The sequence below is a fragment of the Triturus cristatus genome, chromosome 3_2 (genome assembly GCF_964204655.1).
Source record: "Triturus cristatus chromosome 3_2, aTriCri1.1, whole genome shotgun sequence".
Lineage (NCBI taxonomy): Eukaryota > Metazoa > Chordata > Amphibia > Caudata > Salamandridae > Triturus > Triturus cristatus.
In genome coordinates this window covers 162080001-162098005 of record NC_140584.1, presented here as the reverse complement: position 1 = coordinate 162098005, position 18005 = coordinate 162080001, and the positions used below count along the sequence as shown (strand labels likewise).

General features: G+C 43.1%; 1 protein-coding gene across 1 annotated transcript in view; it reads left to right on the top strand.

Moving 5' to 3' along the window:
* Nucleotides 1-18005, top strand: part of CD3E (CD3 epsilon subunit of T-cell receptor complex) — a 64589-nt gene that overhangs the window by 28839 nt on the left and 17745 nt on the right. The window contains exon 5 of the mRNA XM_085647412.1: nucleotides 14292-14335. Within this exon, the coding sequence (XP_085503538.1) occupies nucleotides 14292-14335 (44 nt within the window). The remainder of the gene's footprint in view (nucleotides 1-14291; nucleotides 14336-18005) is intronic.

Sequence of the window (18005 nt, the reverse complement as noted above, 5' to 3'; positions counted from 1 at the left end):
TCTTCTGCTTCTTTGAGAAAATGTAGTGGGCCTTTAAACCCACAAGCACCTGAATTTAAAGCTAACTCCCTTGTTTCTGAGGAAACAGTATCGTAACCTGAAATGCAATAACTGCTTGCAGTTATGAGATAGTGAATATTTCCTTGGAAAACACCATTTCCCTTCAATGTTACTCAACTATCGAAATACGTGATCTTTTCCCTACTGACAACAGTCCTTTAAATAGGCAAATGTGGTCAGACCTTTTTACATATCTGTCCCCACTTTCATTCCCTCTCTTCAGCAAATTTCGAATTGGTTTACTTCCCAGAAAAAAGTGGCTTATCCACCACATGAGTTGAATTCCGGTCACATATTTGATGTATAGAAGTACACCTAACTTAATTACTAAAAGCTCCAATTTGATCCATTCAGATTTTGACTTCCTCAAGCGGGCTTCTCAAGTAACCTCTCCTCATCATTTAAACGCCAAGGATGGTTTTGATCCTCTTATCATTCAAGTCAACACGAATGGTAGGCAAATAAAAAGTTAGAGACCACAGTCTAATATGAGTAGAACCACAGAGGTATTTTGGTCTTGGATTGCTTGTTCAGTTAATGAAAATAAAACAAAGAAACACTCCAAACTCCCTTTTTAGCAATGATTTAAAAATGTTATCTTGGAATCTATCTATCTTCTCTGAAAAAAAATTGCCTTTCTCTCTTTACTAAAACTATTAGTTATCTGTCTCCAGGAAACGTGGCTCACCACAATGTTTTCATTAGATTCATACTTTGTAATAGATGTCCCCGCAGAATCAGCTAAGATAGTACATGCTAAAGGGGGTCTTGCCATCTTGCTGTCTACGAATGTGCATTGGGACTTTGAGGTACTCACACTCCCTCTAGTGCAAGGGACTCTAATTATTATGCCCAAAACAACATTTCAGCAAAGCAATTCCATTTTTGAGTCTATAGCTACATTCCACCTGGCCCACAAAATAATCTGATTTTGAGCCAATCTTTTGAATTTCTAGTCTCCATTTCGGATGGAGGAAATGTTCTCGTCATGGGGTATTTTAATGGGAAAATCTCTAATTCATTATTAAAGCTACATAAGGACAAATATCTCGAATATGTCTGGAAAAACCGGAAGCTCTTTTCCCTCTTAAGATTGAAGCAGATAGGCGAAGCAGACTTCTTCTCGAATCACTCCCTAGGATAAATGCTAGTTAATGGGAGAGTGACTCATATATTCCAGCACTACCTACAAGAGGAGGCATAACAGGTTTCTCGCTTTTCAATTATATAATCGCCAGGTGCGATCTATATTCTATATTTCTTTCAATGGACATCCAGTTTCACACTGGTAGTGATCACTCAATTCTCTACACATCCTTAGACCTCCAGTTACAGGAAACTGCGCCCTGGTCTTTGAATTCTGATAATGGCAGAGAAATCTTAGACTTAAGGCAGAGTAAAATATTTTGGGACTCCAGAAGGATTGATAAATTGAACATGATAATTCTCCCTAAATGTAAAGGCTACATAGGAAAAGATGGCAGTTCGAAAAATCTAAATGAAAAAGTTATAACAGCAATAACGGAGATGATATTGATTAGCAGCAATTTGCCAACTAAGAGTATACTACAAAAGTACTTAATCATCAAGCAAGTTTCTGTGGAAATAAACAATCTTATTCGCCTCCAATTTCTGAATAACTTCCGTTTCAGAAAGAAAGAAATTCAAGTGCAGCGGAAAAAAAATTGTTTTTCTGCACAGATGACGGTGTTTTGTTTGATCTTACCCTAATTGGCCTTCATCGTACCCTTAATGCACTATACACATAAGCTCAGTGGAATTGCTGAAGCATCAATATATCCAAAATCAAAATGCTTACCCTTTAAGGGAAGAAATTTGGGTCACCCACACTTTTAGAAACTGGGAGGAATCACTATAGAATCAGTAAAATCTCATATTTATCTAGGTAGAGTGTGTTCTCAGGATTTAGATAGTAAGGCCCATCTTACTCATTTAGGAAACAAGGCATATGCACAGGCAAATGCCTTGAATAAGTCTTATAAAGCCTCTGTAAGAACCCATTTGAATAATCTTTTAAAAATCTATGAAGTAAAAATACATTCTATGCTCACATATGCAATTGACGATAGTCCTCTGTAAACTAACAGCATTCAGCTAATCAACCCCAATCTAGGCTTTAAGACTTGAGCAGACACTAACCAGTTCTGTTAATTTGGCAATTTAGTATGCTGGGCTTACATTTTACTAAATGCTCCAGAAGGCTCTCTCAGAGGTACTTAGAAAAAAAAAATCGAATCACCGGCAAAAATTGTTACTTTTAATAGAAATTTAAGGTTTGTATTAGGACAATGTAATTGTAAGATATATTACCTTCAATCATGGTCACCTGATCAAAGAAGCATTTAAAAACAAAAGGTAACCCAAAGGTTCAGTTTTACAGAAGACAATATTAATTTTAAGTCACTGAAGCTATTTTCCTCTTATTTGGATTGCATATAATTTGTGCCTCCCCAAAAGTATTTCTCTTTTACACTTGATCACGGAGTCAGGCGAGTTATACTAACTCTTAGGTTAGGCATACTCCCATTGAAAGAAAAAAGAATAATTAGTCTACGATGAAAACAGAAACCAACCTTTATGACATGTGTAATGGAGTGATTCAAGACTTAAAGTATATTTTATATGCATGTCCATCGATTGCAATACCTCCCACCCGTTACCTAGCCTCTCTATATTTTAAATGTAACTTAACACAGGTCAACAACTTGATTTCTTTAATATTTTCCCCGCAGAAATAATATATTTGTTCCAAAAGGTTTACATTTTAGCACATTTATGAAACTCTTAATTATTATTGATAATGTTTGGAGGTGTGATTTTATATTTTATTTGTGTTTAAGTTGAATTTCTTTGTTAATCTCAGTAGAGGTATTTATCAATAAACGTGTCTGTCTGTTCCAAAATATAGTATAAACAACAATCAAGCAGTTTGGAGTGGCTCTCCCTAGGAGTTTGCTAGCTTGCCCACCTCTGATTCTGACCCAGGTTACACTTTCTCTTTCACACACACTTCAGTCGAGCATATTTGAAATGCCCACAATTGTTGACCAGATACTACCCCTTTCTCAAATAGCCATCAGTCTACCATCGATTCTCAGCCAGACTATGTCTCAAGCCTACTGGGCTATCACTTGTAGGTGAAAGCCTACCAGACAACACAGCTGTCTGGTTTGCTAACAACATCTAGGGGACATTCAGAAAGCTTCCCTGGGAATGCATTCCGCCCATTGCTTACCATTGTCTTTGTGGTTTGTAACTCACATTTTCTTCCTTTCTATTTGCTGGATTTATTTGGTTTAGGTTGGTCAGCTTGCGTTTATCCCCTCCGTACCCCATACCTTATTTACTGAGGCTATTCAGACAAAACATAGAGTTTAAAATATCGTCCTACAAAGATATTGATTTTAAAATGTTGTGACATGGAAATATCGCAGCAAGAATATCGATATCAAGAATATTGATTTGAAGGTAAGTAATATCGTTTTTTCAAATATCAAAGTTATTAATATCGTTTGTAAAAATATAGTTGTTGAAAATATCGTTTTATAATCATTATGTATTTTAGTATATTCTTTAAATGTATATGATTGTTTTGTATAATTATTGTTTATGAATTTTTATGTATTTGTTAATTTTTAGTAGTTAATACATTTAATTTAATTACATTTTGTGATTTTTAGTTCCATAGCAGGTTGAGGGTTTATAAGGCTATAGGGTGGGAAGTAATTTAATTATAATAAATTAATGAGTATTTCTTATTTTATATTATTTATTTAATTGATATATTTTTATGTTAGTTGTGCTATTAAGATTTTTATGTAAATTTAAGTGTGGGTTTTGTGGTTTATAGGGGTAAAGGGTGGGAAGTAATTTATTTTTATTAATTAATAATTAGTTAATTAACATTAATTAATAGTTATATATGCTAATTGTGTAATTTCTTTTGACTGTGGGTTGTGAGGTTATGGGGTAAAGGGTGGGAAGTTGACCTGGTATATGCTGTCCACTAGTTATAGTGGGCACCTTGTACCAGTCCAAACAACCCCTTATTGGTTATAGGTTAAAGACAACCTTTATTGAAAGCTATCCTAGTGGTAGCTATGGAGAGCAGCCTTCAGGCTAAGTCTTGAAGGAATGTAAAGCAGCTTGTTTTACCAGTCTATAACCTCTTGAATGGCTAAATGAAAGACAATCACACCACATATATATATATAAAATATATGTATTTATTTCTAAACACACCCTCCTAGTCTCTTTCTGAGACTAGAGGTCAAAACACATAAGTTACACTTCAAAATATGACAGTAATAAGCACAAATACACATCAGGCCCTAGGGGCGAGCCAAACCATATACTAAAATAGTGGTATAAGAACCACGACTTGACTAGACACAAGGCCTAGAGCCTGTAGAATCGCTGAGACCCCAAGGAGCCACCCAATGTAGTGACACAGGGGACCCACGGGGGTCGTGTGCAGTGTGAGAACACAGCCGCGAGCTCCTGTTAGCTTGTATGGGGAAAGTCGCGATCAGATTTTTGAAGATTAGGGACACTTAGAATCGAACTAGGACCAAACCCTTTGGGACTTAGGAAGTTCTAGGGACAACACCCACAGGAGCACCAGAGTACTCGTGTTACTTCACCCAGGAAATCCGGGTGCATAGGTGTCAAATGGTGTCGGGTCGCGTCGTCGATTTCAATGGGAGCTGGCAATGAAGTGCTGCTGCCGGGAAGATGAGAAGTGTCTGAAGCGATCCAAGCCTGGATCAAAGATGAGAAGAACCTGAAAGCAGAGGGGACAGAGTCTGGGTCACTTGCTAGTGACCAGGAAGGCGATAGGCGGATGCCCACCGATGCCGGGTGCTTCAGGTGAAGAATGTGAAGCTTGACTCTTTAGCCACGAGGACCAGGAGGTGTCGAAGATGACCAGGAGCTGGATTCGAGCTGTCTCACAAAGGATGTCGAGTGCTGCAGCATCGGTGCCCGGATTGGACACAACAAGCCTTGGCAACAGCAACCCACACAGAAACGAGAAAGATGCTTTGGTGCAGACCAGCAAGGTCTGTGGGACTCACCACTTAGTTGGGAGTCAGGGCATGTCTGGAGCAACTAGGGAAGCCCAAGGAAAAGCAGAGTTACCCCATCAGGGACCCACCAGTCAACGTAACAGGGATCGCAAAGGGACCTTGAGAGGAAACACAAAATGGTGGCCCACGGGTCACTTGGGGTGACTAGGCCAACAATCTTCAGTGGATCTTTTGCTCAAGGTGGGGGCTACAAGTAACCCCAAGCACGACTTCAAGAGACGTCGAGAAGTCAATGCACTTGTACGGAGTTCCGGTTCCACGCTATTCACAAGGGCTGCGGGTCTCAGCTTTGCTGGGGATTCGGGTCGGCCTCTGAGATGTCTGGAAATCCTCTTCCTGGGCTGCAAATACTTCAGAGTCCGGCGGGAGCTTCAGAAATGCAGACTGGCAAATTGCTTTGTTGGTGCCTGCCAAGCAGGGGAGTCACTCCTTGACCCCAAGGGAGATTTCTTCAGTCCTCTAGTCTTTAGTAGAGCATCGAAGTTCCAGGATTCAGCTTCAGAGTTTCGTCCAGGGATATCTAAAAGTCTGGTTACAGAGGTTCCTTACTTATACCTAAGGAAGGGGTTGGACTAGCTCTGGGGACCCACCTACGGCAGGATTTGGAAAGAGGGGTGGCTACACCCATTTCCTTTACGTGCCAGAAGAGCGGCTGGAAGCCCCTGAACCGGTTTGAGCTGGACTATGCACAGGGACACCAAATGTGCCCCAGTGCAGGACTTCAAAGCACTCAGAGAGTGCTCCCACCCAGCCCCAATACACATCAGCCTGTCTGGGAGGTGGTTACACCTCCCTGTGACAGGAAACCTATTGTCCAGGCCTCCCCTGCCGGAGTTTCGGTCAACAGCAGGAGACCAGACTTGTGTCTGTGGCTGCTGCATCCATTTTGTGATGCCAGGACTCTATTAGATTTCTACCAGGTATACCAGTGCTGCCATGTCTCTCCCTCTAGAAGGGTGGGACCATACTCCCAGACCAGTTACTGGTGTGAGGGTATGATTCCAAGGTGTTTGACACCAATGACGACATGTTTCCGTGCAGCCAGTCCAAAGTTAGCATTTACCGTTTGGTTATAATGCACTTAAGAGTATATGCTCGGGCTGCACCACTGACAACCCCGGAGAAGAGATTCCGAAGGCTGCAGAGGGGCTCAGCTCATGCCTGGGCACCCTCTCACATACAGCCAAGCACTCTGCCTTCAGGATTGTTAAGGCCTGCCTTAGGAGTTACTGATAGGTTTGTATGTGCAGTGATAGGTGAGGTATAGTGAACCTATACCTCAGTAAGGGGTGCATGCACCACCTTACCCAGGCTGCAGTAGCAGACCTGTGGTGACATTTCGGGTGGCTTTACAGGGGTGGCAAAATACATGCATCAGCCCCTGGTAGGCCTCTGGGGTACCTATGCCCTGGGTACATAGTATACCATATACTAGGGACTCCTAAGGGTACCTCAGGATCCAATCTGTGGTGTACCTAAAATACATGCAATCAATTTATAAGATAAAGCAGATAGGCTGGGGACCTGAATAGCAGGTTCCCAGCCAAACTAAGTCAAAAACCATCAGAACACCAGGACAGAAAATGGGGGCAATCATGTAGTCAGATTCCACCTTCCTACATAACCCCCCAAACGAAAGGAGATAAGGCTAACCTTGCCCAGTTGAGCCTTTATTGACTAAGTGGCCATATAAGGAAGTACCTGCACTAGCATCGTTACCCCCTGTCTTATGGTCCACTAGGCTATCCCTCACCCTAAGAGTATGAGAGGGTCTCCACCATGGGGAACTACTACCTGTGGTGTGTTTTGGTAAAGTAAAAGGCTGGTGAGGTGTCTGAGTAGGGAAGTGAGGCCCTAATAAAGTTGGTCTCAGCTTCCTCAGATCACTGGCCACCATGTAGGCCTTTCTTTCCATGTCTGAGTTGTACTTTGCTCTAAGGGTCAACCTTTGGCTACTTACAGCTGGCGTTTGGGTCCCTTTGGTTGGAACACTGGGGGGACATGGCAGGTTTGGAACCTTTTGGTCCCAGGTTTGCCCTTGCCCAACCGAGTCCTTCTGGGGGAGGTCCCTACACAAAGGTATGGGGGATCCCTCAGTGTTTTGAGGAATTTTCACCTGGCTAGGGCTGCTAGACTGGGTGCCCCTAATCTGCTGATGGGGGGGTTCCTCTGGACAGGGGACCCTGTGGGGTCCACTGAGCTCCCTGGCCTCTGTAGCCCTGGGCTGACTGAGGCAGGGTAGAGAGGGGCGAGTTACCTGCTCCAGACTGGGTACCACCTTGGAAGGGTCCCCTGCCATCAGAGGGGTTGCCAGGCCAGGCCTGTCTACCTCTGGGGCAGTTCCTTAACTAGGGTTAAGATAATTTGCCTGAGGAGGCTGACCCTTACCTATAGTCTGGGGGGAGAAGGCTTGTCTTCAACCATTGTGCTCTCTTGTGGAGGAGAGTGGGCCATTCTTTCAGGCTCCATTACTCCAAAGGTTTCCTGGGGTGGGGGTTGGGCTGTGGCCATCACAGACCCCCTAACATTTTCAGGGATGCCCAGCATTCTGAGATGGGCTTGGTGTTCAACTTCAGCCCAGGCTGAAATTTCCAGGTAATTGCCCATCATGCAAACTACAGGTAAGTTTGGGGACACTGCCACTCTCTTGGGGCCTGTGACCCCTCCCCAGCTGAGATTGACTATGGCCATGGGGTGATCTGTTCTGACACCATCAATGTTGGTCACCTGGTATGTAAACTCAGGTAAAAGCTGCTGAGTGGGGACTAGTTTCCCTGTCACCATGGTGACACTAGCCCCTGTGTCCCTGAATGCCACAGCTTTCTGACCATTAATCAGTGGCTCCAATCTGTACCTGCCCAATGCATTGGGACGTATGGTAAAAGTGGCAAATCCCATACCACCATCAATGGAGTTTATAGGGGTAGAGGGTGGGAAGTAATATGCCATCCAACACTTTCACTACTGTTGTAATGACTGGAGTGGGAATTGTAAATTTTACCCCTCCGCTAACCAACACTTTCCCTACTGTTGTACTGCCTGGAGTGGGAATAGTAAATTATCTCTCTCCGCTCGAATAGTTTGTTTACTGTTGTACTGGCTGGAATGGCTATAGTAAATACTACCTATCCGCAATCCAACACTTTCATTATTGTTGTATTTACTGGAGGGAGATTTGTGTGCTTTAGTTAGTTTTATTATTTTCAATTTGTGTAAAGTGGGATTAGTACATTTGATGTATATATTTAGTATAATATCTTGGGGTGTTTTGTACAAATTGTAGTTATAATAGTAAATGTATTAAACGTAATAATTTCTTTTAAATTGCAGTAATTTATATTGTCTTGTTTTTGTTTATATAAAATGATGTTATTTTTAATTAATTATGTTTTTAATGCGTAAAATAATTGTTACTAAATTTTAAGATTTATAAGGGGTTTACTTTAATTTAATTAGAATGGTTTGTTTTTTAAAGATTTAATGTTATTGGTATATATATATTCTTTTTTTGTTATTTTTATATTATTTACAAAATGTTAAATTATAAAATAAATTACAATTATTAGTTTAATAATTGTTTTTATGTAGGTATTTGTAAATATATATATATACTAACTATTATATATTTGTGTTTAACTTTCCTTAATTACGTTAATTTGTTATATTTCTTAAAATATATAATTTAAATTAATGTTATTATTTAATATATTCAATATTTATTATTTAATTCTAAACATATTTAAAAAACAATATTTAATACAGCTATATTAATGACATCGATATTCCCCCCTCCCCTCCACAATATTTTTGTACTTACCATGATAAGTATAGGATGTCGATATTTTTGGCATTGATATTTTGGTCACAATATTTCTGTAAGGAGATATTTTGTCTGTCAATATTCTATCAGTGAACCTTTACTGTATCCTTCCGAGTGCTTCCTTTCTGTAAACAGGCCTTTAAATCTTGGTCTTATCATGTCACATTTACTGGGCACCTAAAGACAGAGGTCAAATGTCAGTCTCAGTATTCTCAAAAGAGCTTGGTGTTTACTTTCCTTTCTCTGACTTCAAAGTGAGAGGATTTATGTGACAATCATGCTCGCTATTGGGGGTAATTTTCTTAATTCTGACGTGTGATAGAAACAAATATTTTAATACGATCAGTACAAATCAACACACTAGGTGATGACATATCCAGACATTATTGTTTGTGAGCTGTATAGTTTTATCAGTTAAACTGTATGTCTGTGCAAATGTAATGTTCATTTCAATTGAAGATGAGTTGTCTGTAATGGTAGTGCGCTACCACACCATACATACTCCATACTCCACGATACCACACTCCACTCTACTCTGCACCACTCCATGCCACTGCACTCTGGTCTGCATCACTCCACACTATACCATTCTACTCTACGTCACTCTACACTGCGTCACTGAACTCTACTCTGCTCAATTCTACGCTACACCACTTCACTCTACAAGTCTTTACTCTAATCTGCATCACTGTACTCTATGCCAGTGCGCCTTACTCCACAATACTATGCACCACTGCACTCTACCCCATTCCAATCTACACCACTCAAATCTACACCACTTCACTCTATGCCACTCTTCTCTGCAACACTGCACTCTATCCCATCTATGCCACTCCAATCTATGCCACTCTACTCTGCAACACTGCTTCTATGCCACTGCACTGTATGCCAATCCACTCTACTCTGTACCTCTCCACGCCAGTGCAATCATCACCAATCCACTCTATGCCACTGTAATCTACTCTGTGCCACTGCTCCCACTGCACTCTATGCAACTGTATTCTACCATGCACCATTTAACTTTACTCCACTTCACTCTACTCTGAAACAATCTACTCTGCACCACTCGACTCTTGGCCACTCCACTCTGCACCTCTCCACTCTACTGTACGTAACTGCAGTCTGTGTTGAACTACTCCTCTCTGTGCCACTCTACTGTACTCTGTCCCAATCTACTCTATGCCACTGTTCTGTACTCTAACCGCTGCACTCTATGCCAATGCACTCTTCGCCACTTTACTAAAAACCAATGCACTCTGCGCAACTGCACTCTACGCCAATCTACTCTGCACCACTGCACTCTGCGCCACTATACTCCACTTTGCAATATTCTACGCCACTGCACTCTGCACTACTGCATTCAACACTGTTGTACTCTACATCTCTGCACTCTATGCCAGTGTGTCCTACTCTGCACCAATGTACGCTACACCACTGCTCTCTACACCCCTCTACTTGACACCACTGCACTCTATGCCAAAGTACTCTACACCACTATACTAAAAACCACTGTGCTCCTCAACAATCTACTTTGCAAGAATGTACTCTCTGCCACTGAACTCTACACCACTCTACTTTATGCCACTGCACTCTTTGCCACTGTATTATACACCACTGCAGTCTACTCTGCACCACTCTACTCTACGCCACTGTATGCCAATGCACTCTACACCACTACACTGTACACCACTCTAATCCGCATCACTCCACTCTGCACCACTCCACTCTATGTCATGCCACTCTACTGTGCAACACTGCACTCTTCCTGAATGCACTCTACAGCACTCTACTCTACACCACTTCACTCTACGACACACTACTCTGCAACACTGCACTCTCTACCACGCTATTCTGGCCCACTTCACTCTTTGCCACTGTACTACTCTACTCTAAGCCAATGCACTCTATACTAGTGAACTCTATGCCACTGCACTCTATGCCACTGTAATCTACTGTGCACCACTGCACTGCAGTCTATGCCGCTTTACTCTGCACCACTCTACTCTGCACCACTCTACTTTACACCAATGCACTCTACTATGCACCACTGCACTCTACACCACTCAAGCCTGGACCACTCCACTTTACCCTGCACCACTCCACTCTACTCTATCCTGGACCACTCCACTCTATGCTACTTCACTCTACTCTGAAACAATCTACTCTATGCCACTGCACTCTACACCACTCCACTCTATGCGAATCCACTCTACTCTGCACTACTCTACTCTACGCCACTGTGCTTTATGCCACTCTTCTCCAAACCACTGCACCCTATGCCAATAACTCTACACCACTTTTCTTAAACCCAATGCACTCTACGCCACTGCAGTCTATGGCACCTACTCTGCACCACTGCACTCATTACAACCATACTCTCATCGGCAGCACTCTACTCTATGCCATTGCACTCTGCACCACTCTACACCATTGCACTCTACACCACTGCACTCTAAGCCACTATGTTCTACTCTGCACCACTGTACTGTACACCACCGCTCTCTACAGCCCTCTACTATGCAACACTCTACTCTACGCTAATGCACTCTATGTCAATGTACACTACCTATATGCACTCTACGCCGCTGCACTTTTTGTCGCAACACTCTATGGCACTCTACTCTGCAAGACTTCACTCAAGTAAACTGCGTTTAGTTCACAAGTGGAAGAACGTGTGCCATAACAATGCGGTTGTTACAACGACCGCGTTGTTATTTCGCATGCCGTTACAAGGCAAGTCGGAAAAACGACTTGCGTTAAGGGGGAAGAAGGTGTTTGATTTAAAATCCAACACCTTCCCCAGTGTCCGCACAGACTAAAGTTGGAATAGTAATTTATACTATTCCAACATCCAGCCCCCCTACAGCAAGTCGTTGTTCCGACTTGCATTGTAATGGTATGCGACATAACAGCACAGTCGTTGTAACAACCGCGTTGTTATGGCATGCGTTGTAAACGCATGCGAAAAAAAGGTATATATTCCTTCACTCCTCACCACTGAATTCTATGTTACTCTACTCTGAACCACTGTACTCTACTCTAGATCTCTCAAATCTACTCTACTGCACTCCATGCCAATGCACTCTATGCAACTACACGCCGCTTTACTCTGCATCACTCCACTCTATGACACTGCACTCTACACCACTCTAATCTACTCTGCACCAATGCACTCCATGCCAATGAACTCTACACCGCTCTATGTCACTACACTCTATTCTACTCTACTCCTCAGCACTATATCCTGCACCACACCACTTTACCTTGCATCACTTCACTTTACTCTGAAACAATCTACTCTACAGCACAACACTCTAAGCCATTGCTCTCGGTGCCACTCTACACCACTCTGCGCCACTCTACACCACTCTGCGCCACTCCACTCCACCCTGCACCACTCCACTCTACAACATTGCACTCTACGCCACTCCACTCCACTCTGCACCACTCTATGTCACTACACTCTATTCAACTCTACTTTACACCTTCACACTATATCCTGCACCACACCACTTTACCCTGCATCACTTCACTTTACTCTGAAACAATATACTCTACGCCATTAAACTCTATGCCATTAAACACTTCGCCATTGCACTCTATACCACTCTATCCACTCTGCACCAAGCCACCCTGCGCCACTCCACTCTACGACATAGTACTCTATGCCACTCTGCATCACTCTACACTGCACCACTCTACGCCGGATGTATGTCGTTACAACGCACACTTTTACAACGCATGCACTTACAACGCATTTTTTACGACGCAACATCCACTACAACGCATTCCATTACATAGCATGACACTACAACACATTTTTAAAAACTACCTTTACAACGCATTCCATTACATCGCATACTACCTTTACAACGCATACCATTACAACGCATAATATTAAATTGCATTTAAGGTAAGTATTGGATAGTATAGGGGTAAAAATTACTATTCTAACTCCAGGGGGTGCAACAGTAGGGTAAGTGTTGGATAGTGTAGGTGCGTTGTAATGGTATGCATTGTAAAGGTAGTATGCGATGTAATGGAATGCGTTGTAAAGGTAGTTTTTAAAAATGCGTTGTAGTGTCATGCGATGTAATGGAATGCGTTGTAGTGGATGTTGCGTTGTAAAAATTTTGTTGTAAGTGTAGTGCGTTGTAATAGTTGCGTTGTAAAGGTTGTTCACCCTCTACGCCACTGTACTGTATGCCAATGCACTCTACACCACTTTCTAAAAACCAATGCACTTTATGCCAGTCTGCTCGGCACCACTGTACTTTATGCCATTCAACTCTAGTCCACTCCACTCTACGACACTCCACTCCATGACACTCTACTCCATTAAAGTCCACTCTATGACACTCTACTCCACTCTATGCCACACAACAGTCTACTCCACTCCTTTATACTCTACAACCCTATTCCACTCTAAGGCACTCTACGCAACTCCCTCTGCACCACTCAATGCCACTTTACTCCACTCTATTCTATGACAAACTACTCCACTCAACTCCACTCTATGCCGCTCCACTCTATGACACGCTGGCGCTCTATGCCACTCCACTCTACGACACTCAACTCCACCACACTCTACTTCACTCTATACTATGCTTCTCGACGACACTACTCCACTGTATGCCACTCCACTCTACTCTAAAACATTCTACTTTTAACAACACCTTCTGCGGCACGCCACTCTGCTCTACAACACTCCATGACACTCTTTGCCACTTCACTCTATAACTCTCTACAACACTCTGACACTCTACTCCACTCCACTCTATGGCACTCTTCTCCACTCTATGCCCTTCCATTCTACGACACTCTACTACCTCCACAACACTCCACAGACCTCTAACGCTACTCCACTGTATGACACTCCACTTCACTCCACTCCACGCTACTCAATTCTACCCTACACCACTTCACACCACTCCACGACTCTCTACGCCACTCCATAACACTCTACTCTGCTTCTTAATACTCTACTTTATGACACTCCACTCTCCTTTACGCCACTAACTTTTAGTCATTCTGACCAGCAGCCATGCTGGTGTACTATATGGCTAAAGCATATTGGCAAAGACAATAGGTCTTGGCCAATGCTCGTTATATCGCAACCGTTGATTCTCAACCATGGTACAGATTGACTCCCACAATCCTATGGGGCTGCCGTTTTGTTAACAAGGCCATCCATTGTCTCCCAAGAGAGGAAGTTCTCCTCACCATGGCCGTACTTTGCTGTCCCGTAAGTTGTGTCGGGGCACATTACCCTCACCCTAACTGCTTCTTCTCTTTCATTGCAGACACAAAGGAGCGCCCCCCACCGGTCCCAAATCCAGACTACGAGGTAAGGGCATCTGCTCACTCCGTGAGAGAGAGGGACTCTCTGGTGACAGGGTCTCCTGTTGACCGAGTTAGAGTGAGATATTCAACCACTGGGCATGAGTGGGATTTGTAATTTTTGTTAGAGTGAGATGTGCATTTATCAACGAGAGTAGGACAATCACCATCCGCGTGAAAGTGAGATGTTCATCTTCAGTGTAAGAGTGAGACAGTCAACCTCAATGTGAAAGTGAGGTATCCATCCACTGTGTGAGAGTGGGGTGTTCATCTTCCATGACGCTGTGTGGTACGCCATTCTTTCCCATGTGAGAGTGAGATATTCATTTTCTGTGTTAGAGAGAGAGAGAGAGTCATCCTCATTGTGAGAGTGACACATTCAAATTACATGCGTGAGATTTTTTTTTTCTGTCTGAGATGTCTGTCCTCTATGTGAGTGTAAGATCTGCTGTGTGAAATAAAGATATTCATTTATGTTCGAAAGTGAGACATTCATCTTCTGTATGTGATGTTAATTTGTGAAAGTGAGAAAGTCATCTTCTGTGTGAGAGTAAGGCATTCATGCTCAGTGTGAGAGTGATATACTCTATTTTATGGAAGTAAGGCATGTATGCTTTATGTGGAAGGCAGTCATCATATGTGATAGTGAAATACTCATCTGTGTGAGAGTAAAGCATTCATGATATGTGGGAGGCATTCATTGCCTGTATGAGAGTAAGGCATTCATGTTGTGTGTGAGGTATTCATTGTCTGTATGAGAGTGGGATACTCATCCTTTGTGTGAGGGTAAGGCGTTCATGCTGTGTGTGACATTCATTCTGTGCGAGTGGGATATCCATCTTCAGTGTGCCAGTACGGCATTCATGCTCTGTGTGAGAGGCATTCATCATCTGTGTGAGAGTGCGATACTCATCTGTGTGAGAGTAAGTAATTCATTCTCTGTGTAAAAAGCATTCATCATCGGATTGAGAGTGCGAGAATTAGGCATTCATGCTGTGTGAGAGGCATTCGTCATTTGTGTGAGAGTGGGATTCTCATCTATTTTGTGAAAGTAAAGCCTGTATGCTCTGTGTGGGTGGTAGTCATCATATGTGATAGTGAGATACTCATCTGTGTGAGAGTAAGACACCCATGCTCTGTGGTAGGCATTCATTGTATGAGAGTGAGATACTCTTCTTCTGTGTGAGAGTAAGGTGTTGCCGATGCCACTAACCTTAAGTCCAGCGAGGCTCAATCCACAGGAGCGACGATAAGTTCCCCACTCTCCCCAAACCAAGGCACGTCTGTGGACAACTAAACAGCCTCAACACACATACATTGATTCTGAGAGATGTGGGGATTTAGAACTCTGGTGGTATCACTTCTAAATCCCCCAGCCGGTTTATGAGTAGGGCTCGTGAATCAGGAAAAAACGACAACCTATAGAGAGAAGAACATATCATTTAGCAAGGAGTTCTATCAGTGATGTGGTCTAACAATACCGATATTCACAACAATATAATGTGTTTGCTCTTTAGAAACAAAACCATGCTCACCGGCTGGACATCTCTTTAAGCCAAATTGAAGAATGCCAACGAGGTGGGGTGTATCTCCAAAGTCGGTAGACTTGAAGGGCAGCAGGCCCAGAATGCGTGAAAATAAAAGGAAAGGAAGGGCAGCTAGGAAAGTAATATCACGCTGTAACAACCCCTGGATTACTAAATGGAGGCGTTAGGGGATTTGCGAAATTCCCGCAACACCAAACAACAAAGGAGTCAAGATAAGAGCTCACCAGCTCGTTTTCATTGCCAATAAACACTACAATGTATCTCAATGGAGTCTCGTACACCCCGTTCTGGAATGAAACTCAACCAAAACAAAACTCGACCGCGTCTTAAATAAACAGAGCGCGGTTCCTCACCAAAGACATAAACTCTGTGCACAATAAACACCGCTTTTAGAAAAGCGGTCACGGAAATGAACATTCGTCCGTCAGGACTTCAAGTGCCAGAAACACTTACCTCTGGGACCGCTGAGTGTGGAATATTCCAACGTGCCTCAGGCTGGATTTCAATGACTCTCACGGGGAAGGGAAAATGGGAAGCCTGGGTCTCGGGAAGGCAACAATGCCCGGGAGCTATGCACCTAGGGCGTAACGGACGAACTCGAAACAACAAGAAAGCAAATGCTTTCGTACGTGGGAAGTTTAACATGCGACTGCACGAACCAGCACAGTAACCACAGGATACGGGAAGCATGGAATCTGGAAAAGGGATTTTCTAGGAAAATGGGACAGGGAGCAGAAGAATTTCAGAGAGACAGGGGAGCAAGGAAACTCGACTGGAAACAAAAGCCAAGCAACGGCTTTTTCAGCTGGGGTGGTTTTGAAGGTGAGGGAGCGTCAACAAACTCCTCCCCCCGATAAGAGACCAGGGATCGTCTCAGAATTATGCGGCATTTCTAAAGAGCAAACACCTACACTGATCTCACACTACAGTGAAGCAGACAGGAGGCTTGATGTCTAACAGTTCTCCCACCCAAAGGTCGTCTCACCGGACGGGGCTTAGTGGGATAGAGGGCATGAAATCTACGTACCAAAACTGGGGCATGAACGTTTTCTACTGGTTCCCATGACCTGTCTTCTGGGCCGTATCCCACCCAGTCAATTAAATATTGGAGCTTTCCTCTGTATCTGCGAGAATCTACGATCTTCCTGACTTCATGTTCCAACTCTCCATTCACTTGAATAGGTGGGGGTGGGGTTTCGGGGTCGGTTGGAGTGACGTACTTCTTAAGTAGAGCGGTATGAAACACGGGATGGATCTGCATTTCCTTAGGCAGGTCCAATTTCATAGTAACATGAGTGATAACTTTACTGATTGTGTAGGGCCCTAGATAACGAGGTTGTAACTTGCGGGGTCCGTCTAGGCGTAGATTCTTGGTAGATAACCATACTTTATCCCCTATCTTATATTCGGGGGCTGGAAGGCGATGCTTGTCAGCTTGTTGCTTCATTGACTCTTTTGCCTTGTGTAATTCAATCTTAGCGTTTTCCCAGACTTTCAAAAGAGTAGCATGATGGGTGTGGACAGCAGGGATGTTCACTAATGAGAGAGGTAAAGGAAAGGGCAGAATTCTGGGATGATGAGCATTGGCAAAGAAAAAGGGGGATATGCCTGTGGCGGAATGTGAGGTGTTATTGTAAGCGAATTCCGCTAAAGGCAAAGCCTGTACCCAATCGGAATTGATCGTGGATAACAGACAGCGGAGGTATTGTTCTAATGTTTGATTTGTTCTTTCCGTTTGCCCATCTGTTTGAGGATGATACGCAGTGGACAATCGGTGATCAATACATAGGCTATTACGTAGCCCTTGCCAAAAACGGGAAATGAATTGGGTTCCCCTGTCTGTAATTATTACCGAGGGCAAGCCATGCAATCGGACAATATTAGTGATGAATACATGTGCCAATTCTTGAGAAGAAGGTAATTTCTTCATAGGTACAAAGTGAGCCATTTTGGTGAACATATCTATCACCACTAAGATTGTTGAGTAACCCTGAGTTCTAGGAAGGTCCGTGATAAAATCCATACTAACTGAATGCCACGGAACCGAAGGAATGGGTGTAGGTTGTAGTAACCCAGCTGGAGCCATATGTAAGGATTTCTGCCATGCACAAACTGGACATGCCGCGACAT